The sequence below is a fragment of the Limanda limanda genome, chromosome 16 (genome assembly GCF_963576545.1).
Source record: "Limanda limanda chromosome 16, fLimLim1.1, whole genome shotgun sequence".
In the NCBI taxonomy this organism is placed as follows: domain Eukaryota; kingdom Metazoa; phylum Chordata; class Actinopteri; order Pleuronectiformes; family Pleuronectidae; genus Limanda; species Limanda limanda.
In genome coordinates this window covers 58720-86241 of record NC_083651.1, presented here as the reverse complement: position 1 = coordinate 86241, position 27522 = coordinate 58720, and the positions used below count along the sequence as shown (strand labels likewise).

At 46.4% G+C, this 27522-nt stretch overlaps 2 protein-coding genes across 2 annotated transcripts; both read left to right on the top strand.

The window, feature by feature from the left end:
- The first annotated feature begins 1885 nt into the window (after positions 1-1885).
- Positions 1886-6766, top strand: ube2g2 (ubiquitin-conjugating enzyme E2G 2 (UBC7 homolog, yeast)). Its single transcript, XM_061088176.1, has 6 exons — positions 1886-2016; positions 3225-3260; positions 3422-3467; positions 4389-4507; positions 5185-5325; positions 5457-6766. Exons 1-6 carry the CDS (start codon positions 1893-1895, stop codon positions 5567-5569), a joined length of 579 nt encoding a protein of 192 aa, XP_060944159.1. The 5' UTR covers positions 1886-1892; the 3' UTR covers positions 5570-6766.
- Positions 6767-12394: 5628 nt separating this feature from the next.
- Positions 12395-26349, top strand: LOC133022144 (thrombospondin-type laminin G domain and EAR repeat-containing protein-like). The gene is made up of 15 exons (XM_061089170.1): positions 12395-12476; positions 13603-13667; positions 13788-13940; positions 14015-14247; positions 14757-14847; positions 14962-15115; positions 16690-16821; positions 17152-17269; positions 17342-17456; positions 18662-18842; positions 18928-18980; positions 19569-19745; positions 21654-21832; positions 26012-26113; positions 26196-26349. Exons 1-15 carry the CDS (start codon positions 12395-12397, stop codon positions 26347-26349), a joined length of 1989 nt encoding a protein of 662 aa, XP_060945153.1.
- The last annotated feature ends 1173 nt before the right edge of the window (positions 26350-27522 follow it).

Here is a 27522-nt window from a genome sequence, read left to right as displayed (position 1 = left end):
TCTTTAAATCATTACATTTGTTAAATTAATCTAAATGTTTGAAATTATAAAAAGAGATCAATCTTTTTTTAATACATCTAACTTCTATTAGAACAATAATATGTTGAATTATGTTATGAATGAATTTGAATCATATGTCATTGTTAATGAAGTGATGATATATTATGTAGATAATTAAGACAGAAAATAAATTGAAGCACCTGAGGTTGATGAGATTTGTGTTTTCACTCAGAATAATGAAATGTTCTTTATCAGTTTTATATGCAAACAGAACAGACCTTGTCTCACAGATAACAGTGAAGCACTCCGTGTCTCTCAGTGATTGATCATCATGAGTTCACAGCTGATCACAGGAAAACTTAGGTCCATAAATAATGTCCTGATCATCCAGGGACTCAACACGGTTTGGAAATGTAATAGGATTTATTTCAGTGGGCTTGAAGCATTAAAATAAAAAGAGACCAACGTCTTCATCCGGGCGAACACTGAGACAAGCAGTGATTACAGTCACCTCGGGTGAGCAGGGAGCAAACATGGGGGGGGGGGGGGGGGGTCTCGGTCAGTGGCTTTTCTAAAGATGGAGGTGTGCAGATAACCTCGCTCGTCCTTTGAGATCCGTGGGTGCAACAAGACTTCATGTTCCATACGCAATTTAAGATTTTATATGAGCTGTTTATACAAAATTAAATCATCAACGTATCTTTAAGTTTTTCTTTAAATTGGTTCTTTAAAAATGTGTTGTTCCTCCCATACTCCTAAAAACTGATTTGCATAATTAGGGCCAATCTTCATACCATTATTTTGGGATAAGTTTTCCTCTTATGTCTTGACTTGTGACTCCTCCCACGAGCACCAGCCTTTCTTTCATTTAATTATATAACGTGAGGTCGTTGTAGGTCTGGAAGATAAAATCATCCCTGATGGATAAAACTAATAATATAGATAGATAGATAGATAGATTACTTTATTCATCCCCGAAGGGAAATTAAGTTGTCATAGCAGCCGGTATAATTGAATACAATAAAATACAATACAATACAATAGAATAAAATTAAAAATAAAAGGTAGAAAGAATAAAAAAACAGAAGCACAAGATAAAAATACAATAAAATAGGTAGATAAGGTGCAGTGGCAAGATGATGGTAAAAGTACTGATGATATGATGGTAATGGTATTGTTAGACAGTATATAAGAATAGTACAGTATATATAGTATATAATATAACATAATATATATTTATATATGATAGTAATTATACCAATATAAAAGCAGTATATGGTAATAATGGCAGCAACAGTATATATAATAATAATAGTAAGGGTGATATAATAATAGTAATTATAACATGTACACATAAATAAATATGTGTATATAGACTTATGTAAACAAGAATATACAGAGAGTATGATATGATATATAGTAGAAGTATGAATATGAATATAAGTATTTGACTATACAATAGGTAATATAATATACTATGAGTCTAAGAATATGTATACAGAGTGTGCAAAAGACAATATTATTGTATAAAATGATATATAATATCAATATGGTTTATATGCACACATATCACATATGATGTGAAGTAAGTGTATAAGGAGCGGTTGTACAGGTACACAGTGCAAGGAGACAGGGCAAGGAATATGGTTATTAATCGGATTATTTCTTGCTGCTGAGTGAAGGTTTTTGAAACTTTATTTTTTGAAACTTTATTAATTGAAAAAATATTATTGAATTTTATTATTTAACCTTTACCATTAAACCTTTATAATTGAAACTTTACCATTTATTATTGCTCAATGAGGACCCGTGGAGCTTGACCTCCGTCCAGCAGGGGGCAGCACTGCGACAGGCAGCTGCCGGTACAGACCCGTGAAGAAGAGCCTGTGCGCATGCGCAGTCGTCAGAGCGGAAGCGACGCAGAGCAGCTCGGTGTTTTTATTTGTGTTTCTTTGAGTCTCCGGTGGAACGCGATGGCCGGAACCGCGCTGAAGAGACTCATGGCGGAGTATAAACGTGAGTGAGCCGAACCCGAACCGTGCGTCAGCTAGCAGGCGAACTGCCAAGCTAACAGGCTAGCTGCCAAGCTAACAGGCTAGCTGCTAAGCTAATAGGCTAACTGCTAAGCTAACTGCACCAAACTCCATATAAAGACACAATTTAACGTGTCGTTCCGCGACACTCGAGCCTGATGTTTAGTAATTATCGATATGGAGTTAAAGTGACGCAGATCCTGTCCCAACTTCACGTCACAAATATCACGTGACTGCAGCTACATTCACATTCTTACTGAAACTCGTGACGTAGACAAGACGAAGTGCTTTACGGCTCTGTCGGAAACACGTGGTTTGTTCAGGTTAGTGAGGAATCAATATTTAACCAAGTTCCACTGAAGTGTAGATTTAACTCAGTTAGGTGCTAACACGTAGACTAGACTAACCAACGAGTCATCTCCTTTCCTAACCAACTAGTCATCTCCTTTCCTAACCAACTAGTCATCTCCTTTCCTAACCACTTAATCATCTCCTTTTCTAACCAACTAGTCCTCCCCTTACCACTTAATCATCTCCTTTCCTAACCACTTAATCATCTCCTTTCCTAACCAACTAGTCCTCTCCTTACCACTTAATCATCTCCTTTCCTAACCACTTAATCATCTCCTTTCCTAACCACTTCTCCTTGGCCCACAAGGTCTCTCTCTCTGTCTCTCTCTCTCTCTTTTTGCGTGCTTATGTGTCTGTCTGTTTAGAAACAGCAGTATGGGATGCATATTTATATCATGTATATCATATATATATATATATATATATATACTTCGCCCATATAATAGAACAGACATTGTTCAATGTAAGCATCAGAGCAAAGGCCTTCGTCCGATGGGAATATTTTGTCATTTTCTCCTCGTTTCCTAAAGGATGGATCTATGTTTCCTCTGCTGAAGGAGACAAGTGAGGCAGCAGCAGTCCGACCTGTGGGTTAGGGTTCACCTCATGTAGACCTGGTCTCAGTCATAGAGGTCTCAGTGGCTTTTAAACCGAGTTCAGGGTTCACAGGGTCAAAGGTCAGGCCTGACGGTTCAGTCCGACCTGTGGGTTAGGGTTCACCTCATGTAGACCTGGTCTCAGTCATAGAGGTCTCAGTGGCTTTTAAACCGAGTTCAGGGTTCAGAGGGTCAAAGGTCAGGCCTGGCTGTTCAGTCTAACCTGTGTGTGTTTGTGTTTCAGAGCTGACTCTGAATCCACCTGAGGGGATCGTTGCAGGTGAGAACTGAGGTCACACCGTTGCTATGGTAACACCTGGTGACTGTCTCAGGGAAATAATCAATAATATTAATAAACATCGGATTGAGGGTGAAAGTAAAACATGTGATGTCATCGTGAACAGGAAGTAGAATCAGTGAATGATGATCTTGTTCCTGCAGGTCCAGCCAATGAGGAGAACTTCTTTGAGTGGGAGGCCCTCATCATGTGAGAACACACTCGCACACACACTCATACACTCACACACACTCGCACACACTCTTTCTCTCACACACACACACACTCACTCACTCACACTCGCACACACACAGTTTAGTGAAGGGTCACACATTTGAGATCAGTCTGGTGATGCTCAGGTGTCCACACACACACACAAACACACACACACACACAAACTCACACTCACACTCACACTCACACTCACTTGTCCACACTTCAGCAGTGACCAGCAGGTGTCAGTGTTCACCAACCACAGGTTCATAAGTCAACCTGATTATTAATTCATACATTGATGTTAGGGTTGTAACAATTCTCACACTCAACGGTTCGGACTTTTATTTCTATTTTTATGTTATATGTTATCTTAAAAATAAAAAAAACTGAATCCAGTTCAGTCCAGGTTAAGATAAAAATGAATAAAACAGTAGAATCTTTGAAGTGTGTAGTTTGTAGGAATGATTGTATGATTGTGTGTTTGTGTGTGTAGTTGTTGCTGACAGCAGTGCTTCTCAGTCTTTGTGTGTGCGTTCCTCTTGCAGAGGGTGATGTCATTGAATCATCATCATTATGTGTAACTGAACCTGCTCTTGTTGTTAACGGCTTCAGTGTGCCCTTCAATTTAACCAGCGGCTCAACACACACACACACACACACACACACACACACACACACACACACACACACTGTGACATCAGCAACATGATATGAGCTCTGCAGTGATACAGGATGTTTTTCTAGAAATAACCTGCAGATAAACGTCAGATCAATTCCTCACTTTTTGCCTGAAGACACTGATCATGTGACTTCACATCTTAACGTTCCAGTGGTTTCACACCTGCAGCTACCGAGGCTCTCAGAGTCCTGCTGTGGTGTTCTCTAACAGGAGCTGGCTCTGTGTCTCTGTTGCAGGGGTCCTCAGGACACGTGTTTTGAAGGCGGCGTGTTTCCTGCCTTGCTCAGTTTTCCCTCTGATTATCCTCTCAGTCCTCCGAAGATGAGGTTCACCTGCGACATGTTTCACCCCAACAGTAAGTTCTCTCGCCAGCTGGCAGCCGGCCCCTTCTTGTCTCCATCGATTGCTCTGATTGTTTCTTTGATCAGTTGTTAAATCGTCTGAGTGACGTCACAGCGGTTCTGTGCGTCAACAGGAACGTTCACACTGATCCCAACAAACAATGAAATGTTTTTATGTGACCATGTAGACCAGAGTCATGTGACGTCTATTCACTGTAGCAACAGAAACCTGATGAGACGCTGTTCGTCTCGACCATCGTTCCACCTGTCGCAACACGCCGCCAGCATGTCGTTAGCGTGCTGTCATTAGCGCTGTGATTATTGGACAGCAGTCTGAGGCATGATGTCACAAAGTGCCTGAACACGCTCCGAGCTGATTAGAGGACGGGAGGCTCGCTGCTGACCTGTCATCAGCAGCAGCAGCGTGGACATGAACTGAAATTCCTGTTCTAACTTTATCATTTGATCCTGAAGCATGAAGAAGAAAAGCAAACAAGTCCCATCTGCTAACCTGGAGGCTGTAGCCAGCCACCAGGGGGCGATCCAGGAGACACAGGAGCTGTTATTATTTACAATCAACAATGAACTAATACCACCGACAGTGGAGAGAGAGGAAAATCTTAACTTTTAAGTTTGAATTTTTCAAAATAAAAGCCTCAGCTTTCAGTAATTTTGAGTTTGTTTGTTTCAGTCTACCCCGATGGGCGGGTGTGCATCTCCATCCTTCACGCCCCAGGAGACGATCCGATGGGATATGAGAGCAGCGCCGAGCGGTGGAGTCCGGTGCAGAGCGTGGAGAAGATCCTGCTGTCGGTGGTCAGTATGTTGGCAGGTACGAGATCATCGCAGCTCATCACGTTTGTGATAGAAAACCAAAGCATTTAAAAGTGTTTTCACAATACAACCGATGATGCTAAAACTCCTCCTCCTCCTCTTCCTCCTCCTCCTCTTCCTCCTCTTCAGAACCCAACGATGAGAGTGGAGCGAATGTTGACGCCTCTAAAATGTGGCGCGAGGACAGAGAGCAGTTTTACAAACTCGCCCAGAACATCGTACGCAAGTCACTGGGCCTTTAAAGATGATGTCATCACCCTGCAACAATGATGACGTCACCCTGAGATGATGATGTCATCAAACTGAGCCGAGCACTCTGTTCGTTTTAGTACCCCCCCCCCGCCCCCCCCCTGCTTCTGGTAACCAGCCCTCATCACCATGGAAACCCACTCGCACACTGAGTGCTGCTGATCAAAGGATCGATGGACGAGTGGAGCCAATCAGAGCGTTTCCATCTAAATGTGACAATTATGCAAAACTACCAAACACGCGTCATGTGACCCTCCCCATGATGATGTCACCACCTCCTGTATGGATCACTTCACACCTGGACGACATGGACGACATGGACGATTTTAAATTAAACAGTAATCATCTAATTAATATCTGAACCAATGTCATGTGACCTCTAGCTCCTCCTCGCCTGTAGATGAAGCAAAGTGTCGTGAATCTAGAGAAACAGAATCAGTTGGATCCAGCGATTCTGAGCTCTGTGGCGCCCTCTACAGGAATCCTCCAGCAACACGTGTGCTGCAGAGACGAGTTTGTCATCGGTCGGAAAGAAATCGCTGCTCTGTTCCTTGTTCGTCATATTTTCTGTAACCAAGCAACCTTCCGCAGAGGAGACAACCTACTTCCTGTTGAACACGTGACCATTCACGTACTCTGGTCGTGTGGCGTAGTGTGGGCGGAGCCTGAGTGTGATGTCATCTTCAGCTGACCAAGTGGAAGCGTGTGGACGGAGGGTTTCAGAACATCTGGATCAGACTTTCAATAATCTACCATTTACGTTCATTAAATCATCTAATTTATTAAGTCAAATGCTGGTAAAGGGAAAAAAAGATCTTCCCTCAAAACAAGAGATTAAAGTTGAATCAGTAACAGAAAGATTAAGATACAGATACAGAAAGTGTCCGATGGAGCGTTTGAGCTTCAACAGGATCTGAACACGCGTCGCCTTCAGGTGAAAGTTTTATCATGATGAGTTTCTGCTGCTGCGGTGAAACCATCCCAGTGACTCTACGCACTTTATCTCTTCCCACTGACCCGAGAGCTCCCTGAGGACAAGTCTGCTTTTACATTTCTTCTTTTAAAAACGTCTTCTTGTTCTTTGTCTGGTTTTTGTTAAAGCGACGACAGACGGGACGAGGGACAGGGAAGCTTTGTTTGTTTTAAATTGTTGATTCTAAAGTTTAATCGAATAAACGAGGGAAGAGAAACTGACGAGTGTGAGCTGGTTATTTCTATAAGTTAGTTTCACTGGAAATGTACGACAGAACCTGAGAGTGAAGCCAAACAATGTAGATCGCCCCTGGTGGCTGGCTGCAGTATAGAAATAGAGATAAGATATGTCTTTATACACCATAATTATACATTCATAATCTTCATACATTCACGGATCAACATTATTTACAGATAAGAAAGCTATATGTATGTGATGTGTTGCTATAGTAACTGTCTCGCTCAGAAACATTAAAAAGTTTCTTATTTCCCTGAAGAAAAGTCAAAATGTTAAGTGGTTAGTTCCCCGCAGGAGGATCATGGGTATTGTAGTATCTGCAGCCGTGTGGCCGAGATGAGGAGAATCAGTGAGTTCATGTCTGAACCTGAACAAAGACGAGAGACAGACAAACATCAGCTGCTAACGCTGTTATTAGCTGCTCTCTGTGGTTAAATGACATTAGCTGCTGTATTACACAGGAGGGCGTAGTCCCACTCGTCTCTTTGTCAACACAGATCATACGAAGATAAACAGGACGGAGCCAGGAAAAGTTCCTAATCCAGTCTGGATTCAATCTGGATTAAAATATGAATTGTTCGATAGATAGAAACAAACAGGAGTCAGGACCAATCAGGGCCTAGTTCACTGATCAGCTGTGACACAATGAGGTCGTTAGTTTAATCACGTCATAGACTTTTAGAAACAAAAACAAAACAAGGGTCGAAGGCATCGATACTGAATCTTGTCAAATCTCAGCCTGATTCGTCACATGGAAACAGAATCAACCAGAACTTAGTCTTGTGATTGTTATTGGTACGTAGACGTTGATGCTACAGTTTCACTTTAAAACAGACACGTGGTTAAAATGTCAAACATTTTTAAAAGCAAAAAACCTTCAGAACAAAATGACTTCACATTTGTTTTGTACGAACTAAGCTTGTCAGCTTGTTCCGAGTCCAGTTCACAATCCTCCAGGATCCGCTGCTCCTGCCAAACAGGTTCACACCTCCAGGGGTTTTATATTGAAAAGATTCAATATAAAATACACTACAAGCACCAGTCTGGAGCTCCAGCTGCTGAACCCTGACTGAGCCACAACTGTGTGTTTATGAGGTACAACACACACACACACACCTGCTGGTACGAGCAGGAAGTGTGTGTCTGCTTCACTTCCTTCAGAACCACTTGTGGGATCTTATCTGTGTTTGGATGTTTCTCTTCTTATCGCTGATCCTCTGAAGAAACTTCAGCATCAAGTTTCCGTCTCAGTGGAACTTTGAGCAGCTGAAGTTTATCTCCTCATCAGAGAGTTGTCGTGTCCCAGCCTGAAGCTGCTCTCATGTGGCATCTGATCCACTGGGATTCTCTTTGGTCTTTCAGGGTTTAATGGGATCTGCTCAGATCCTCTGGGGGCGATTGGGATCTACTGTGGTCCACTGTGATCATCCCTGATCTGTGGGATCTACTGTTCCTGCTTTAATTGTGCTTAGTATTGCATTTTAATTAGTGGATGAAATAGAAAACAAATAGATTATTAATCACAAACACGTTGATTAAATGATAATCATACTGTTACTTCCAAAGGATTTTTAAAGTAATATTTTGTCTCTGTTAGAGTCCTTCAGAAGGAAGGTCTCTGGGTTCGTGTCTCTGTCGGATGCAGACTCAGGTTTAAACCTGGATTAGTTCACTTGAGTCTGTTCAGATCAGTTGATCCAGTTTAATGACTCAGTCAACAGAGCGTCTCTTCACGGTTTCTACAGGAGCCCGGAGCAGACAAACTCCAGACTCACTCTGCACTCACACGCTCTGTCAGCTGAAGGCCACCGTCCGCTCTTCACCACCAGAACAAATCCTTCTCATCGATCCTGTCCACCAGGAAATGTGATGTGACCCTCAGGTTCCTCAGGTTCCTCTGGTTCCTCAGGTTCCTCAGGTTCCTCAGGTTCCTCAGGTTCCTCAGGTTCCTCTGGTTCCTCTGGTTCCTCTGGTTCCTCTGGTTCCTCAGGTTCCTCTGGTTCCTCTGGTTCCTCATGCTGAGAACATCTCATGTTGTGAACAGAAAAATGCATCAGTGACTTTAAAAAATGAATTTGTACTTTTCATATTTCAGTACCAAACCAAAGTAAAAGTACTCTGATACTCTTACTGAGTATAGTAACTGCTTCCTTTGCTGTAGGGTGGACTCAGGGTTACAGTCTGTGATGTCATGGCGTGGGCGGGCCAGACAGGTAGGAGGCGGAGCTTGGCCTCACCTGGGGAATTCCTCTGTTGTGATGAGCAGCACCTGAAACACAGACCTGAGATCAGTCAGCTCTTCTTCTCTTTATCTCTCCTCTGATCATCCTTCTTCTTCTCTTGTTTCATGTCTCAGATCAGACGTCAGTTTATCAAAGCTTCAGTGAACCTGGTGTTTAAACAACATCTGCACCGACGTTAACATCTCAGCTCGTCCATCACATCGTTCACACACGAGTTCAGCTTCACCTCGTCGGATTGGTACGGTTTTATTGTTCATTCTGATCTCGTCAGATTAAAACTAATGTTAATTATATTTACGTTCATTTTTTCATGAATGAAAATACAAATGTTCCGACACAAATGTAACTTGAATCTGATTTGTTTGGAGTCTGAGACAATGAAGCATCGTCACATGGTAGAAAATGATGTTTGTATTAAGATTTTAAAAAGAGACGACGACACGTCTCCACAAATGAAGCTAAAATATCTCTAAAAGAAACACTGCCATCTTGTGGTTATGACATCATTTGCAGTCAGAGTCTGTACAGTAGTGATCGTGGAGTGGAGCTGTGGTCTCGAGGTCCCGCCCATACATGCTCTCAACCAATCATCAGTCAGCCTCAGCTGTCAATCATGAGCCAACGACCTGAAATGACAGAAACCATCTTTGGCCCATGTCCCGTCTGCTGACATGGAGGAGGGTTTATGACCTGTACTGCAGCCAGCCACCAGGGGGCGATTGAGGTGATCTGGGTTCACTTCATGACGTCTTTTAATCTGACAATGACTTCATCTTATCGCCACATCTCCACCATCTCTGTCATTTCAAACCAAGGTGGACACTGTGGTCGTGGTTGATTCTCCTGTCGTCCACTTGGAGGACACGAGTTCCTGTGGATCAGTGGACGTCCGAACATCACGTTCTCTGTCAGAGGTTTAAAGTCGTCATATTTCAATCAAACTTCATCGTTATCTTCACAGCAAAACACCTGAGAATCAGGATTCACACTGAAAATACTTTACTGCTGAAAAGTTTCATGTAGTTTTTCTTCTGCGGGTGAATCGATATTTCTGAGAGGCAGCTCACGCTGTCTGTCTCTCTGTCTGTCTCTCTGTCTCTCTGTCTGTCTCTCTGTCTGTCTCACTCTCTGTCTCTCTGTCTGTCTCTCTGTCTCTCTGTCTGTCTGTCTGTCTGTCTCTTTGTCTCTCTGTCTGTCTCTCTGTCAGTCTCTCTGTCTCTCTGTCTGTCTGTCTCTGTCTCTTTGTCTCTCTCTCTCTGTCTCTCTCTCTTCAGCTCCTCCCAGTCTAAAGTTGGGCGAGCCAGTCTCACCTGCAGGTACCTCTCCCTCTCCCTCTCCCTCTCCCTCTCCCTCTCCCTCTCCCTCTCCCTCTCCCTCTCCCTCTCCCTCTCTCTCCCTCTCTCTCTCCCTCTCTCTCTCTCTCTCTCTCTCTCTCTCTCTCTCTCTCTCTCTCTCTCTCTCTCTCTCTCTCGTCACAGAGGAAACGACTGAACGTGTGGAGCTGAGACAGAAACAGGAGGAAGAGAAGGACACATCCTGAATCATCTAAGGAAGTGTGAGTGTGAAGCAGGAGAACCAGAGGACAGGTGGCGTCTGGAGGAAGATGGAGAATCAACCTTTAATCTTCTAGAACAAATTAGACAGTTGGACTCTAACTGATTTTGGCGTCTTAATGGTTTGAAAGATAATTTTTTTAATTACCAACATTAGCTTCAAGATAAAGACGAGAAAACCTGTGTGCAAATTCTTTACTTTGTTTTTACATTGAAAAGTTCAAAGGGCTTTTCATTTTCTGTGATCTTCTTGGAAGAAAATGAAAAGAACGAGAGACGTGTGAAAGTAAAGTTAAGGGACGACTTCTCTACAGGAATTTAAAGAATCATCAACAAACGGAACTTTCTAAACATTTTTGATTTCATGGTTTTCATGGATTGATCTGAAGAGTCCAAGAAGACGCACAACGACAACAAGTAGGACGATTTGGAGAAGACGTCTCTGAGGTGTTTCAGATCAAGAGGAGGACAATGTCTTGAGGAGCTGCAGGTCTTTGTTCAGACCTGATCCAGGACCAGACCTGGACCCAGACTGGATTCACCCCGACCTCAGGTTTGATTTTACAGTTTTCATTGAGAGGTCAAAGGTTTGGACTTCACCACGTCTCGTCTTCATGTAGAGCCGCACTATTGGTCCATTCGTCAATTAGTGAAGTGACAGAAAATGAATCTGAAACTATTCGAATCACCGTTTGACTTTAAAAAGAAAAAGACCAGAAATTCAGTTTCCAGCTTCTTAGAGGTGATGAATGATTTTAAACTGAAGACAAACTGAACTTTTCCTGTTTTTATTGACTTTGACTCTTTGAGTCAATGATTCATTGATTAAATTGAGCAAATTGAAACACCATAATAATAATAATAATAATAAAAATAATGTGTCATAGCAGCTCTACTGTCAGTTTTCCTACAAGAAATCGTCTTGGAGTTTTATGTCTCATGACATGTTTAAATACAGGAAACAACATGTAATGTAATGTTATGTTAATGAGTTTGTAGAAGCTGAAACATCTGAACTGAAGTTTCTCTGGAGTTTCTCAGGAGAGAGTTTATGTGAGAACACAAATGTGAGAGGCTCCAGAGATTCATACGTCTGGTGTAAAGTCCAGAGGAGAACACAGGAGATCCTCCGCTGGTTGATACTACTTTTACTACTGTGTCTCCTTAAAAATATACTCGTAAGAATTGTTTCTTACACGCAACAGAAGAAATAGATCTTCATCTACTTTCTCAAATCTGTCAATAAACAAAGTGACGTGGAGCGTTGGGAAAACAACGTGTCAGCGGTTTGCAGCAGCTTCGCTTCGTTCCACGTCAGCGTTCATGATAACACATCGTTCCATTAGAACATCTCAATATTGTGAATATGATTCGAAGGTTGAAGATTTAAAGAACAGAAACACACCTCAAAGTAAAAAACTGTGAGTCAATTACTTTTGACTAAACAAGTAAATACAGAGTTCGTTAGCTTAGCATAAATCGCTTCTACTCGTTCTATATAAATTCTTCTAACTGAAATGTATCATATACAGTGAATCTATGGGCAGCAGCAGAATGACACAGACGGACACATTCAGCCTGCAGCATGGGGATCGAACCACCCCAACTCGGGTTATAGGACGGCCCGCTCTACCCCCTGAGTCACGACCCAATGTTCCTCTTCTTTTTCAGACGTTTCAATCGTTACTTCAGAGAAGAAGAAACATCTGTCTCTCGGACCCATTCCTCAGTCCATCAGGAAAATGGCGGCAGGTCAAGACGCAGGCCGCTGAGGAGGAATCGAACCCACGCTGTTGAGGGTCCGCAGGCGTGATGTTGGCGTGCTGCCCCCTGCTGCTCACCTGGCTGCTGGTCGCCACCGGAGGCCAAAGCCACAGCTGGAGACCCTGCACAGGTACGCTCCGTCCTCACAGCTCCTCTGTAAGCTAGCTGGACCAAAGCACTGGACCTGGCTAACCGGATTCATGTGTTAAAACCGCTAGCATCACAAGCTAGCTAACGGCTACCAGCTGTACAGATGGTTGAGCTGATGGAAGCTGTTGGTTTGGATCCTTTCACCAAAACCTCGGATTCACATGACGGATGAGAAATGGAAATTAAAAGGAGCTTTTTGGTTTTAGCAGCAGTTAGCATTTATGCTAATTGTTCACAGCATCTGTACAGAAACTACACATCTGTCACTTTTACAAACATCTGGTTCAAATGAGTTTCATATGACGCCTGATTCATGGTATTGTTGAATGTCATGAGGGCCCAGGTGGAGCTGCTGGTGAGCGCCCCCTGCTGGGACACCAAGCAAACTGCTTCAGAAGCTGCTGAGTCACTCTAATTCTTACACAGTTTTACATTATGAACTTTCCTCAGGTTTGAGTGGATGTTTGAACGGTGAATAGAAAGTGACAGAGACCGATTCTCTGCTTCTTCTTCTACTGAAACGTTTCTCTGCTGCTTTGGGCTTCCGGGTTTTTTGTGTCTTTGAAATGTGAGATTTGTTTTCTGTCCATGTCGTCCCCTCCCTCCATTCATCCTCCATTCATCCTCCATTCATCCTCCATTCATCCTCCATTCATCCTCCATTCATCTTCCATTGATCCTGCTGTTGCACTGAACACACACACAGAGCCTCAGAGGAGCTTCAAGGGGAATTCCATCTAACATGTCGTTGACCTGTTGCCCTCAGTGAAGAAACATGTAAACTCTTCACGTCTCGTTTCTGTACATAACTCAAACTGAACAGAGACAGACTCAAGCTGCCGTCACAGGGAAATCACCAACTTCTTACTTTTACCTTCCCAAACACAACCTTCTACTCAACATCATGTTCCTGCATCACCAGGAAGCAGAGCTGAATCTCAACCTGTGGTTTTAGATGAAGCCTCAGATAGAAACACGTGAGATAATATAGATTTTAATATCACAGCCTGTTCTGCTGGGATCTATCTCACTCGTGTTCAGATTAACTTCTGACTTTCCCTCATCTGATTCAAACAGTGAAATGAGACAATGTGATTCGTCCTCAGACCTGCTGCCTCTCGACCTGCTGGCCACAGCCCTGCCACGCCCAGGACAAGCCCCGCCCACACAGGTAGGACACAGGTGGGAGGGAATGAGGAGCGATGGATGAAAAATGAAGGTATGAATGTACAAACAGATGATTGACTACAGACCACATGGTGGTAGATAAACAGAGGCTTTGACCGATCAGGTGCAGATGGTCCAGTCCAAAGGGGCCAGAGGTCTCCGATTGGCTGGTGCCACGCTGAGTTTTCCAGCCTCACAAATCTTCACCAACTGTGACCTCTTCCCTGCTGAATTCTCATTGGTCGCCACCATCAAGATCCCAAGACTGAGGCAGAAGGTGAACCAGTAGAATTGGATGAAAGCAGATCTGGGCCGACTCCTCCTGGTCTCACTTGTTCTCCCTGTTTCCAGAGGAACCAGTACCTCTTCTCTGCGGTGGACGAGAGCTCTGATTCGCTGTTGCTGGGGTTACGTGTCTCTGAGAACCGCCTCCACTTCATGACCACATCCTCTGGTGCTGGTGGGCGGGGCCGGCTGAGCTTTAGAAATGTGGGGTTGGACGATAACCGCTGGCACACCGTGGTGCTGGCCGTCACCGGGCCGTACGCCACACTGACTGTGGACTGTGGACTTCCTCTGGAGATGTGAGTCACACCAGACCTCAGACCAGTTCAGACCAGTTCAGACCAGTTCAGACCAGTTCAGACCAGTTCAGTTTAACTCACCATGGATGAGTTGGGTTCAGTTGAGCCTGGTTCACTTAATTTGAGACTCAGTTTACTCAGTTTATGCCAGTTTATACTTCATCCTGGTTCAGGACTAATTCAATCTGGTTCAGGCGAGTCCACTTTGAAAACCCTGGTCCTGTCTGGTTCATTTCATGTCACCGGATGAGTTCTCCTGGTTCTGTTGAACTCTGCATGGCTGACTTCAGACTGGGTTCCTCTAGGAGCTGAGCTCAGTGGGGTTCAGTTTAGTTTAAACTGGTTTGCTTCAGTTCAGCCTGGTTCAGTCTGCTCTGGTCGGCTCTGGTCTGCTCTGGTCTGCTCTGGTCTGCTCTGGTCTGAACTGGTCTGAACTGGTCTGAACTGGTCTAGATATTCACCAATGTTAAGACTCAGACTGGTGCGTGAAGTAGTTTCCTGTCTCCCAGTAAACAGGCCCAGTCGTTTCCCGGTGCTCTGAGCACCAGAGGGTCCCGGTTCTTTGTCGGCAGCAGGAGACGGGGGAGGGGAGGTTTCACTGTGAGTATCTGATCAGGATCAGGATCAGGATCAGGATCAGGATCAGGATCAGGATCAGGATCAGGACTTCAGGGTTCCTGCTCTGCTGCTTCTCACTGGCCCGTCTGTGTTCAGGGTCTTCTGCGTCAGCTGGTCCTACTTCCTGGATCCGATGCCACGGCCAGACTGTGTCCGACCTCTGACCCCAGTCTGGCCGAGCTGTCTGTCCCTCAGATCCTCAAGTCCAGCCCCCTCGAGCCGGACCCTCAGGGACCAGCTGACCCCTACGGTGAGGAGGGGGGGGGGGGTGAACCGTTATATCATCACTTTACATATAATACTGTTAATAATGTTCCTTTGATTCTTCACATGATGTTTCTTTCTAGCTGTTTTTCTTCAGGGTCCTGGTTAGTGTGTGGGTGTGTCTGTGTGTGTCTGTGTGTGTCTCTGTGTGTCTCTGTGTGTCTCTGTGTGTCTCTGTGTGTCTGTGTGTGTCTCTGTGTGTCTCTGTGTGTCTCTGTGTGTCTGTGTGTGTCTCTGTGTGTCTGTGTGTGTCTCTGTGTGTCTGTGTGTGTCTGTGTGTGTCTGTGTGTGTCTGTGTGTCTCTGTGTGTCTGTGTGTGTCTCTGTGTGTCTCTGTGTGTCTGTGTGTGTCTCTGTGTGTCTCTGTGTGTCTCTGTGTGTCTGTGTGTGTCTCTGTGTGTCTCTGTGTGTCTGTGTGTGTCTGTGTGTGTGTGGACTGTAAACATCAAGTTGTGATGGTTTCAGTGATTCAGTAACACAAGCTGCAAAATGGATGGAAAATCTGCTTCTTTCCTCTGTTGGTGATTGACAGGCCTTTACAGCTGTGGGTTTTATGTTTCTGTGTGTGTGTGTGTGTGTGTGTGTGTGTTTGTGTGTGTGTGTGTGTGTGTGTGTGTGTGTGTGTGTGTTTGTGTGTGTGTGTTTGTGTGTGTGTGTGTGTGTTTGTGTGTAGCAGTTTGTTTGACAGTCTGGTGTTTGACGCGTGTTTCTATGACAACAGTGTGAGGTTGACTGAGATTCAAGTGTGTTTGTTTAGCTTAGCATAAAGATTTTGTTTTATTTTTAAGTGTCCTCTCTCTCTCTCTCTCTCTCTCTCTTTCTCTGTGTCTGTCTCTCTCTCTCTCTCTCTCTCTCTCTCTCTCTCTCTCTCTCTCTCTCTCTTTCTCTGTGTCTGTCTCTCTCTCTCTCTCTCTCTCTCTCTCTCTTTCCTCTCGTTCCTATTTTTCTCTGCTCAACAGCTGGTCAAGGCAGATGTGTTGTGTTTAGCTTTGTTGTGTTGAGTTGTGTTGTGTTTATTTGTGTTGTGTTGAGTTGGTTGTGTTAGGCTGAGTGTTGTCTGTTGTTGTGATGTTAAAGTACAGCTGTGTATCTCTGGTTGTAGTTTTGCCCTCAGGTAAGTTCAGTCTGTGTGTTATCACACTGATGCTGACTGATGTGTAATTGTCGACTCATCTGTCTGCTCGTAATGAAGATGTGTTGTTGAAGGAGCATCATTCCCTTGACTTCATTAAAGCACAGCTGTCACATCTGTAACACACTCTCACACACTGACAGGCAGCTGTGGGACTTTCCATCAGGCTCTGAAGTATCACTGCAAAGTAACTGAGTACTGCAGTAACTTTTCAAGAACTTACACTTTATCCACAATTTTTGTTTTCATCTACTTCACAACACTTCAAAGAGAAATACTGTGTTGTTATGATGACTCATCTCTCAATATCCTCACGTCTGTTATTGGAGGTTCAGAACGTTTGAGAACCTCCAGAACGTTCTTCAGCTCTTTTCAGCTCTGAAAACATCTACACAGAGCTTCATAAACACCTGCAGTTTTGTTTTCCAGGGGTCGAGGCCACAGTGACTCTGGGAAGTCGTCCCGTGTGTTCGAGAGCAGAACAAGGTCAGCTGTGGTTCAGCGCTCAGAGAAAAGGTCTGTTCATTTGTGACGGACTCACCTGGAGGACACTGCTGCAGAGTGAGTCCATCACAGAGACACATTCTGCTCATCACATTCTGTCCATCGCTGCTGCTCCTCTTTTCAGCCTCTGTCTCTAATACTTGGTTTTAGCTCCTGTCTCTTTAAGACCCTCCTCCTGATAAAGTCTGATCTGATTGGTCAGCTGAATCACTATGTTGTGATTGGTCAGCTGCTTCCAGTGCGTAGAGGACATGTCGGCTGACTTTGTTAGGGGGCGTGGCCAATCAGTTGATTGTCTAATGGGGCGGAGCTCCCTTTACCACAGACTTCATGGCTTTTTAACATTGACATTGACCATAAACTGTTCATGTCTCGTGTGGTCTGCAGATCCGGAGCGTCTGGATTACGTGGAGGATTATCAGGATCTCTACACCAGCTCAGAAACCTTCGACGTGGAGCTCTTCTCCATCCCATCTGAAGGCCTGTTCATGGCTGCAGCCAACAGGTACTGAAACACACCTCAGGACCTGTAGTGTCTTCTGCATTTCCATGGTTACCCTCACGCCTCCTCCCACAGGGACTCTCGGTCCGGGTCCGGCTTGTACAAATGGAGAAACGGTTCTTTCCAGCTCTACCAGAACATGAGCACCCAGGAGGCTCGGGCCTGGAAACACTTCACTGTGGACGACAAGGTGAGCAACTGATTCAAACACTGGCTGTTCAAACTGATTATTACTGAATGATCTCAGATCATTAACAAGTAACCTAACGACAAAGATACGATGATTGACCCTCAACAACAAAAGCCTCTTAAAGAGACAAAGTCCAGAGAATTGGGTCTGGACCTCTGGTTGACCTGTGAACACGTGACCTCTGCTTGACCTGTGAACACGTGACCTCTGCTTGACCTGTGAACACTTGACCTCTGCTTGACCTGTGAACACTTGACCTCTGGTTGACCTGTGAACACGTGACCTCTGGTTGACCTGTGAACACTTGACCTCTGGTTGACCTGTGAACACTTGACCTCTGGCTGACCTGTGAACTCGTGACCTCTGGTTGACCTGTGAACACGTGACCTCTGGTTGACCTGTGAACACTTGACCTCTGGTTGACCTGTGAACACTTGACCTCTGGTTGACCTGTGAACACTTGACCTCTGGCTGACCTGTGAACTCGTGACCTCTGGTTGACCTGTGAACACTTGACCTCTGGCTGACCTGTGAACTCGTGACCTCTGGTTGACCTGTGAACACGTGACCTCTGGTTGACCTGTGAACACTTGACCTCTGGTTGACCTGTGAACACGTGACCTCTGCTTGACCTGTGAACACTTGACCTATGGTTGACCTGTGAACACGTGACCTCTGCTTGACCTGTGAACACTTGACCTCTGGTTGACCTGTGAACTTGTGACCTCTGGTTGACCTGTGAACACTTGACCTCTGGCTGACCTGTGAACTCGTGACCTCTGGTTGACCTGTGAACACTTGACCTCTGGTTGACCTGTGAACACTTGACCTCTGGTTGACCTGTGAACACGTGACCTCTGGTTGACCTGTGAACACTTGACCTCTGGCTGACCTGTGAACTCTTGACCTCTGGTTGACCTGTGAACACTTGACCTCTGGTTGACCTCTGGTGGAGAGGGGGGTGGTTTCCTGAAGAACAGACAGTGTTTAGACCCGTTGTGTTGGTTGTGTTTGTGCAGGTGAGAACATGAAGTGTGACTCGTGTTTCTTCTCACAGGTGAAGACTTCAGTTCACGTCTGAAAACAGCTGATTAAACTGTTTCTCTCACGTCTTCCTGTCGCTGTGTTCAGGCCTCTGATTGGTTAATGAAGCAGCAGCAGGCGATGTGAAGACTCTTTAAACTTCCTATTTTTTCGTCCTTCAGATTTTTTTGGTGGTGGCAAACTCCAGGGAGGTGGAGCCTGAGCTGTCCATCATCTATCGCTGGAACCATCGGCGGCGGCGTTTCCTCCGTTATCAGACTCTGGAGACTCACGGCGCTCTGGACTGGGAGGCGTTCCAAATCCACAACCACAGCTACCTGGTCGTGGCCAATCACAGACGAGGTAAACAGGAAGAAGGAATTTCATGATTTAAACAGAATCTAATGTTTCGAGTCCTGAACAAAACTGTGTGTGTCCTCAGCCCGAGACTCGAACCACAACATCCAGAGTGTGATCTACAGGTGGAACCCAGACACAGAGGTAACCACGTCCTCACACACCAGAGGACATCCTGTTCTGTCCTCTCCATCGAGTCCTCTGTTCTGTCCTCTCCATCGTGTCCTCTGTTCTGTCCTCTCCATCGTGTCCTCTGTTCTGTCCTCTCCATCACGTCCTCTGTTCTGTCCTCTCCATCGCGTCCTCTGTTCTGTCCTCTCCATCACGTCCTTTGTTCTGTCCTCTCCATCGTGTCCTCTGTTCTGTCCTCTCCATCGCGTCCTCTGTTCTGTCCTCTCCATCGTGTCCTCTGTTCTGTCCTCTCCATCGTGTCCTCTGTTCTGTCCTCTCCATCACGTCCTCTGTTCTGTCCTCTCCATCCTGTCCTCTGTTCTGTCCTCTCCATCGTGTCCTCTGTTCTGTCCTCTCCATCACATCCTCTGTTCTGTCTTCTCCATCGCGTCCTCTGTTCTGTCCTCTCCATCGAGTCCTCTGTTCTGTCCTCTCCATCGTGTCCTCTGTTCTGTTCTCTCCATCGTGTCTCCTCGTCTTCCTTCCATCTCTTTCTTGTCCTTCCCTGTCATTGTCCGTCCTCTTTGCTGACGTCTCTCGTCTGTCCCTCTCTCTCGGCAGCTGTTTGAGGTCAACCAGAGCCTGTCCACGTCCGGAGCGTACGACTGGGAGTTCTTCACCGTTGGACCGTACCACTTCCTGGTGGTCGCCAACACCTTCGACGGTCAGAGCACGAGCATCAGCTCCACGGTGTACGTGTGGTTGGACGGACGCTTCCAGACGTTCCAGGACATCCCGGTCAGTGTCCGTCGTCGGGTCTGTGTCCCTCAACATCTGGTCCTGGGGCCTCGTGGGGGACGTTCAGATCATGTGACTTCAGCTGGTTGAACGGAATAAACAACACATCAAAACAAAGACACTAGTTTCAGGTTTCAGCCACATCAGTTTACAGTGAACACACGTCAGCAGCTCCTCGTGTAATAAATCAGTCGGGACGTCCTGCAGTAAAGTCGTGAAACATTAATGAGACGTTCACTTGAAAGAAGAGTCATAAAATCACATTCATGTTTTTTATCTTTTCAGTTTATGAAGCTCTGATTAAAAAGGAAACAAAAAACCCTTCAATTAAAACGCAGGAAACCAAAGGAGTGTAATTAATGTGAGAGTGAGTGAGTGAGTGAGTGTGTGTGTGTGTGTGTGTGTGTGTGTATGTGTTTGAGTGTGTGAGTTTGTGTGTGTATGTATGTGTGTGTGTATGTGTGTGTGTATGTGTGTGAGTGTGTGAGTTTGTGTGTGTATGTGTGCATGTGTGTGTGTGTATGTGTGTGTGTGTGTGTGTATGTGTGTGTGTATGTGTGTGAGTGTGTATGTGTGTGTGTGTGTATGTGTGTATGTGTGAGTTTGTGTGTGTATGTATGTGTGTGTGTATGTGTGTGAGTGTGTGAGTTTGTGTGTGTATGTGTGCATGTGTGTGTGTGTATGTGTATGTGTGTGTGTGTGTGTGTGTGTATGTGTGTGTGTATGTGTGTGAGTGTGTATGTGTGTGTGTGTGTATGTGTGTGTGTATGTGAGTGTGTGAGTTTGTGTGTGTATGTGTGTATGTGTGTGAGTGGGTATGTGTGTGTGTGTGTATGTGTGTGTGTGTATGTGAGTGTGTGAGTTTGTGTGTGTATGTGTGTGTGTATGTGTGTGAGTGTGTATGTGTGTGTGTGTGTATGTGTGTGTGTATGTGAGTGTGTGAGTTTGTGTGTGTGTATGTGTGTGAGTGTGTATGTGTGTGTGTGTGTATGTGTGTGTGTATGTGAGTGTGTGAGTTTGTGTGTGTATGTGTGTATGTGTGTGTGTGTATGTGTGTGTGTATGTGAGTGTGTGAGTTTGTGTGTGTATGTGTGTATGTGTGTGTGTGTATGTGTGAGTGTGTGAGTTTGTGTGTGTATGTGTGCATGTGTGTGTGTGTATGTGTGTGTGTGTGTGTGTATGTGTGTGTGTATGTGTGTGAGTGTGTATGTGTGTGTGTGTGTATGTGTGTGTGTATGTGAGTGTGTGAGTTTGTGTGTGTATGTGTGTATGTGTGTGAGTGTGTATGTGTGTGTGTGTGTATGTGTGTGTATGTGAGTGTGTGAGTTTGTGTGTGTATGTGTGTATGTGTGTGTGTGTATGTGTGTGTGTATGTGAGTGGGGGGGTTTCCAGCTGCAGACAGCTGTTGGGACTCGTCAGATCATCTGACAGAAGAAGCTTCTGAGGTTTTAACTTCAGAGACGAACAGGAGGCACGAGGAGCTCCCTCCTCACTGGCGCCCCCCACAGGCTGCAGGAAACATTACACTTGGAACAACAACAGCTTTCTCTTACGAGGTTTTAGATTTTTGAATCATGAAAAATACTTTAGAGTTTATTGATCTATTTAGAATATCTTCATTGATCATTAGATGACGTTGTAAAGAACCGAAGTCGTATCGTCCACAGGGGGAGCCGACGCTCTGACGTCAGTCTCACGTTGATGTTCACGCACAGCAGAACGCTAATCTTCATCTTCAAACATTTTCAGCTTGTACTAACGAATATTCACGTACTGTACTGTGTACCTGTGTTTTTATGCTTCTTGTTTTATTATGAATGAAGCTGCAGCTTCAGGGTTTTCATTATTGATTCATCTGATGATTATCTTATTGATCAGCTGATTCATACCCCCCCCTCCCCCTGCAGACGGTGGGAGCCACTGATTGGGAGACGTTTCAGATCGAAGGCCGGTTCTTCCTCGCTGTCGCCAACAGTCAGAAGATTTCTGACCGCGGCCCGAGTCCGTACAGCATCAACTCCACCGTGTACGAACTCAGTGCACTGACGCAGACCTTCATCCGCTTCCAGGACATCCTCACACACAGGTGACCTGCTCACTGCTCCCTCTAGTGACCAACCTGCTCACTACACCCTCTAGTGACCAACCTGCTCACTGCACCCTCTAGTGACCAACCTGCTCACTGCACCCTCTAGTGACCAACCTGCTCACTGCTCCCTCTAGTGACCAACCTGCTCACTGCTCCCTCTAGTGACCAACCTGCTCACTACACCCTCTAGTGACCAACCTGCTCACTACAGCCTCTAGTGACCAACCTGCTCACTGCACCCTCTAGTGACCAACCTGCTCACTGCACCCTCTAGTGACCAACCTGCTCACTGCACCCTCTAGTGACCAACCTGCTCACTGCTCCCTCTAGTGACCAACCTGCTCACTACACCCTCTAGTGACCTACCTGCTCACTACAGCCTCTAGTGACCAACCTGCTCACTGCACCCTCTAGTGACCAACCTGCTCACTACACCCTCTAGTGACCAACCTGCTCACTGCACCCTCTAGTGACCAACCTGCTCACTACACCCTCTAGTGACCAACCTGCTCACTACTGCCTCTAGTATACAACCTGCTCACTGCACCCTCTAGTGACCAACCTGCTCACTGCTCCCTCTAGTGACCAACCTGCTCACTGCTCCCTCTAGTGACCAACCTGCTCACTACACCCTCTAGTGACCAACCTGCTCACTACAGCCTCTAGTGACCAACCTGCTCACTGCACCCTCTAGTGACCAACCTGCTCACTGCACCCTCTAGTGACCAACCTGCTCACTGCACCCTCTAGTGACCAACCTGCTCACTGCTCCCTCTAGTGACCAACCTGCTCACTACACCCTCTAGTGACCAACCTGCTCACTACACCCTCTAGTAACCAACCTGCTCACTGCACCCTCTAATGACCAACCTGCTCACTGCACCCTCTAGTGACCAACCAGCTCACTACACCCTCTAGTGACCAACCTGCTCACTACACCCTCTAGTGACCAACCAGCTCACTGCACCCTCTAGTGACCAACCTGCTCACTGCACCCTCTAGTGACCAACCAGGTAACTACACCCTCTAGTGACCAACTTGCTCACTAAACCCTCTAGTGACCAACCTGCTCACTGCACCCTCTAGTGACCAACCAGCTGACTACACCCTCTAGTGACCAACCTGCTCACTGCACCCTCTAGTGACCAACCTGCTCACTACTGCCTCTAGTGACCAACCTGCTCACTACAGCCTCTAGTGACCAACCTGCTCACTACACCCTCTAGTGACCAACCTGCTCACTACACCCTCTAGTGACCAACCAGCTCACTACAGCCTCTAGTGACCAACCTGCTCACTACAGCCTCTAGTGACCAACCTGCTCACTACACCCTCTAGTGACCAACCTGCTCACTACACCCTCTAGTGACCAACCAGCTCACTGCACCCTCTAGTGACCAACCTGCTCACTACAGCCTCTAGTGACCAACCTGCTAACTACACCCTCTAGTGACCAACCTGCTCACTACACCCTCTAGTGACCAACCAGCTCACTGCACCCTCTAGTGACCAACCTGCTAACTACACCCTCTAGTGACCAACCTGCTAACTACACCCTCTAGTGACCAACCTGCTCACTACACCCTCTAGTGACCAACCTGCTCACTACACCCTCTAGTGACCAACCTGCTCACTGCAGCCTCTAGTGACCAACCTGCTGACTGCACCCTCTAGTGACCAACCTGCTCACTGCACCCTCTAGTGACCAACCTGCTCACTACTGCCTCTAGTGACCAACCAGCTCACTACACCCTCTAGTGACCAACCTGCTCACTACAGCCTCTAGTGACCAACCTGCTCACTAAACCCTCTAGTGACCAACCTGCTAACTGCACCCTCTAGTGACCAACCAGCTCACTACACCCTCTAGTGACCAACCTGCTAACTGCACCCTCTAGTGACCAACCTGCTCACTACTGCCTCTAGTGACCAACCAGCTCACTACACCCTCTAGTGACCAACCTGCTCACTACAGCCTCTAGTGACCAACCTGCTCACTAAACCCTCTAGTGACCAACCTGCTAACTGCACCCTCTAGTGACCAACCTGCTAACTGCACCCTCTAGTGACCAACCTGCTCACTAAACCCTCTAGTGACCAACCTGCTAACTGCACCCTCTAGTGACCAACCAGCTCACTGCACCCTCTAGTGACCAACCTGCTCACTACAGCCTCTAGTGACCAACCTGCTCACTAAACCCTCTAGTGACCAACCTGCTAACTGCACCCTCTAGTGACCAACCAGCTCACTGCACCCTCTAGTGACCAACCAGCTCACTGCACCCTCTAGTGACCAACCAGCTCACTACACCCTCTAGTGACCAACCTGCTAACTGCACCCTCTAGTGACCAACCAGCTCACTAAACCCTCTAGTGACCAACCTGCTCACTACACCCTCTAGTGACCAACCAGCTCACTACAGCCTCTAGTGACCAACCAGCTCACTGCACCCTCTAGTGACCAACCAGCTCACTACACCCTCTAGTGACCAACCTGCTAACTGCACCCTCTAGTGACCAACCTGCTCACTAAACCCTCTAGTGACCAACCTGCTCACTACACCCTCTAGTGACCAACCAGCTCACTACAGCCTCTAGTGACCAACCAGCTCACTGCTCCCTCTAGTGACCAACCAGCTCACTAAACCCTCTAGTGACCAACCTGCTCACTACACCCTCTAGTGACCAACCAGCTCACTACAGCCTCTAGTGACCAACCAGCTCACTGCTCCCTCTAGTGACCAACCCGCTCACTAAACCCTCTAGTGACCAACCTGCTCACTACACCCTCTAGTGACCAACCAGCTCACTACAGCCTCTAGTGACCAACCAGCTCACTACACCCTCTAGTGACCAACCAGCTGACTACACCCTCTAGTGACCCATCTGCTCACTACACCCTCTAGTGACCAACCAGCTCACTACAGCCTCTAGTGACCAACCTGCTCCCTACAGCCTCTAGTGACCAACCTGCTCACTACACCCTCTAGTGACCAACCAGCTCACTGCACCCTCTAGTGACCAACCTGCTCACTACAGCCTCTAGTGACCAACCTGCTCACTACAGCCTCTAGTGACCAACCAGCTCACTGCACCCTCTAGTGACCAACCTGCTCACTACACCCTCTAGTGACCAACCTGCTCACTACACCCTCTAGTGACCAACCTGCTCACTGCAGCCTCTAGTGACCAACCTGCTCACTGCACCCTCTAGTGACCAACCAGCTCACTACACCCTCTAGTGACCAACCTGCTCACTACAGCCTCTAGTGACCAACCTGCTCACTACAGCCTCTAGTGACCAACCTGCTCACTAAACCCTCTAGTGACCAACCTGCTAACTGCACCCTCTAGTGACCAACCAGCTCACTACACCCTCTAGTGACCAACCTGCTCACTACAGCCTCTAGTGACCAACCTGCTCACTACAGCCTCTAGTGACCAACCAGCTCACTACACCCTCTAGTGACCAACCAGCTCACTACACCCTCTAGTGACCAACCAGCTAACTACACCCTCTAGTGACCAACCAGCTCACTAAACCCTCTAGTGACCAACCTACTCACTACACCCTCTAGTGACCAACCAGCTCACTACAGCCTCTAGTGACCAACCAGCTCACTGCACCCTCTAGTGACCAACCAGCTCACTACACCCTCTAGTGACCAACCTGCTAACTGCACCCTCTAGTGACCAACCTGCTCACTAAACCCTCTAGTGACCAACCTGCTCACTACACCCTCTAGTGACCAACCTGCTCACTGCAGCCTCTAGTGACCAACCTGCTCACTGCACCCTCTAGTGACCAACCAGCTAACTACACCCTCTAGTGACCAACCTGCTCACTGCACCCTCTAGTGACCAACCTGCTCACTACTGCCTCTAGTGACCAACCTGCTCACTACAGCCTCTAGTGACCAACCAGCTCACTGCTCCCTCTAGTGACCAACCAGCTCACTAAACCCTCTAGTGACCAACCTGCTCACTACACCCTCTAGTGACCAACCAGCTCACTGCTCCCTCTAGTGACCAACCCGCTCACTAAACCCTCTAGTGACCAACCTGCTCACTACACCCTCTAGTGACCAACCAGCTCACTACAGCCTCTAGTGACCAACCAGCTCACTACAGCCTCTAGTGACCAACCAGCTCAGATGTTGTTGTTGTTGTGTTTAGTGCGGTCGACTGGGAGTTCTTCACCATCGGAGATGATAAGTTCCTGGTGGTGGCCAACTCTTACGACGGCAGCTCGCACTCTGTGAACAGCGTGGTCTACAGGTCGGTAGTTCCTGTCGTAGTTGACGTCTGTGTGGATGTTGTGTCTTTCAGGTTCTCATCTCTGTGTATTTGGAGTTCTCAGGTGGCAGGGGTACGAGGGATTCGTTCCAGTCCACAGTCTGCCGACGTTCGGCTGCAGAGACTGGGAACACTTCAGCACTGACGAAGGCTCCTTCCTCATCTACTCCAGCGCCACCACCAGGCTCAGCAAGGTCTTCAAACTGAAGACGTACTGAGTGAATCCTTCTGCTCTGCTGGGAACACGTCCGACCCTGAGGAGCTTCGTTCAGTTTGACCTTTGACCCTGAAAACCAGCAGCTGGACTCGTCATCACCTCTGAACTCGTTTTCTTCAGAGTCGACTCTTTCTCCACAACCTTAAAAATCATCAACGATATGATTGATTTATTTATGTCGCACTTTTATTGTAAAACCTTCAAGTCATGTTAAGCTCTGCTGATAATACAGCGCCCCCCAGTGGGCAAAGAAAGAAGACATTTAAACAACCTGCTGATGGATCATGGAGAATTTCTTTAATCATCGTCAACACTCGCGTCATTAAAATGTCTGAATGTTTGGTTTGAGATTAAAGTGAAGTTAATCAAACAGAGGAAAGTGAAACCGATCGTCTCTTCAGGTTCTTCAAAGTTAGATCGACTCGACAGAGACGTGATTCTTCTGCAGATGATTCTCATGTTGTTCCCCGCACATGTTAACACAACACGTGAGTGTGTGGATTCAACATGAAACCGTGTGAACCACGAGGGGAACCACGGGGGGAACCACGAGGGGAACCACGGGGGGAACCACGAGGGGAACCACGAGGGGAACCACAAGGGGAACCAGCTACAGGTCAGAGCTGAGATCAGCTTGATTTATTTTTGCTTTTATTTTGAAAGAATAGGAACAGCACCTCTTCTTTCAAAATAAAAGCAGCTGAACGTCACGTGACCTTGAAATATGGCAGGAGCCATATTTATAAGCTGAATATAAATATATACAAAAGTATACATATATGAACATAAAAAACACAACAATGAGAATGGAGTGGTTTATGCAGAGTGCAAAGATGCTTCAATAAATATGGAAAGATGTCAGAGGATACTTTATATACATGAGGTAGGTAGAATATATATATATACATCTATATATCTCTGTGTATGCCCGAACCACCTCAGCTGACTCCTTTCTAAGTAAAGGAGCAGCGGCTCTAATCCGAGTCCCTCACGGATGACTGAGCTTCTCACCCTATCTCTAAGGGAGACGCCAGCCACCCTTCTGAGAAAACTCATCTCGGCCGCTTGTACCCGCGATCTCGTCCTTTCGGTCATCACCCAGTCCTCATGACCATAGGTGAGGATAGGAACGAAGATCGACCGGTAGATCGAGAGCTTTGCCTTGCGGCTCAGC

Excerpts from the sequence above, each read along its gene's own strand:
- ube2g2 (XM_061088176.1), top strand. The coding sequence starts at position 1,893 with ATGCGCAGTCGTCAGAGCGGAAGCGACGCAGAGCAGCTCGGTGTTTTT. Across the intron at positions 4,508-5,184 it reads CGACATGTTTCACCCCAACA|TCTACCCCGATGGGCGGGTG; the intron begins GTAAGTTCTCTC and ends TGTTTGTTTCAG. Across the intron at positions 5,326-5,456 it reads GGTGGTCAGTATGTTGGCAG|AACCCAACGATGAGAGTGGA; the intron begins GTACGAGATCAT and ends CCTCCTCTTCAG.
- LOC133022144 (XM_061089170.1), top strand. The coding sequence starts at position 12,395 with ATGTTGGCGTGCTGCCCCCTGCTGCTCACCTGGCTGCTGGTCGCCACC. Across the intron at positions 13,941-14,014 it reads TCCCAAGACTGAGGCAGAAG|AGGAACCAGTACCTCTTCTC; the intron begins GTGAACCAGTAG and ends CCCTGTTTCCAG. Across the intron at positions 21,833-26,011 it reads CAGGACATCCTCACACACAG|TGCGGTCGACTGGGAGTTCT; the intron begins GTGACCTGCTCA and ends TGTTGTGTTTAG.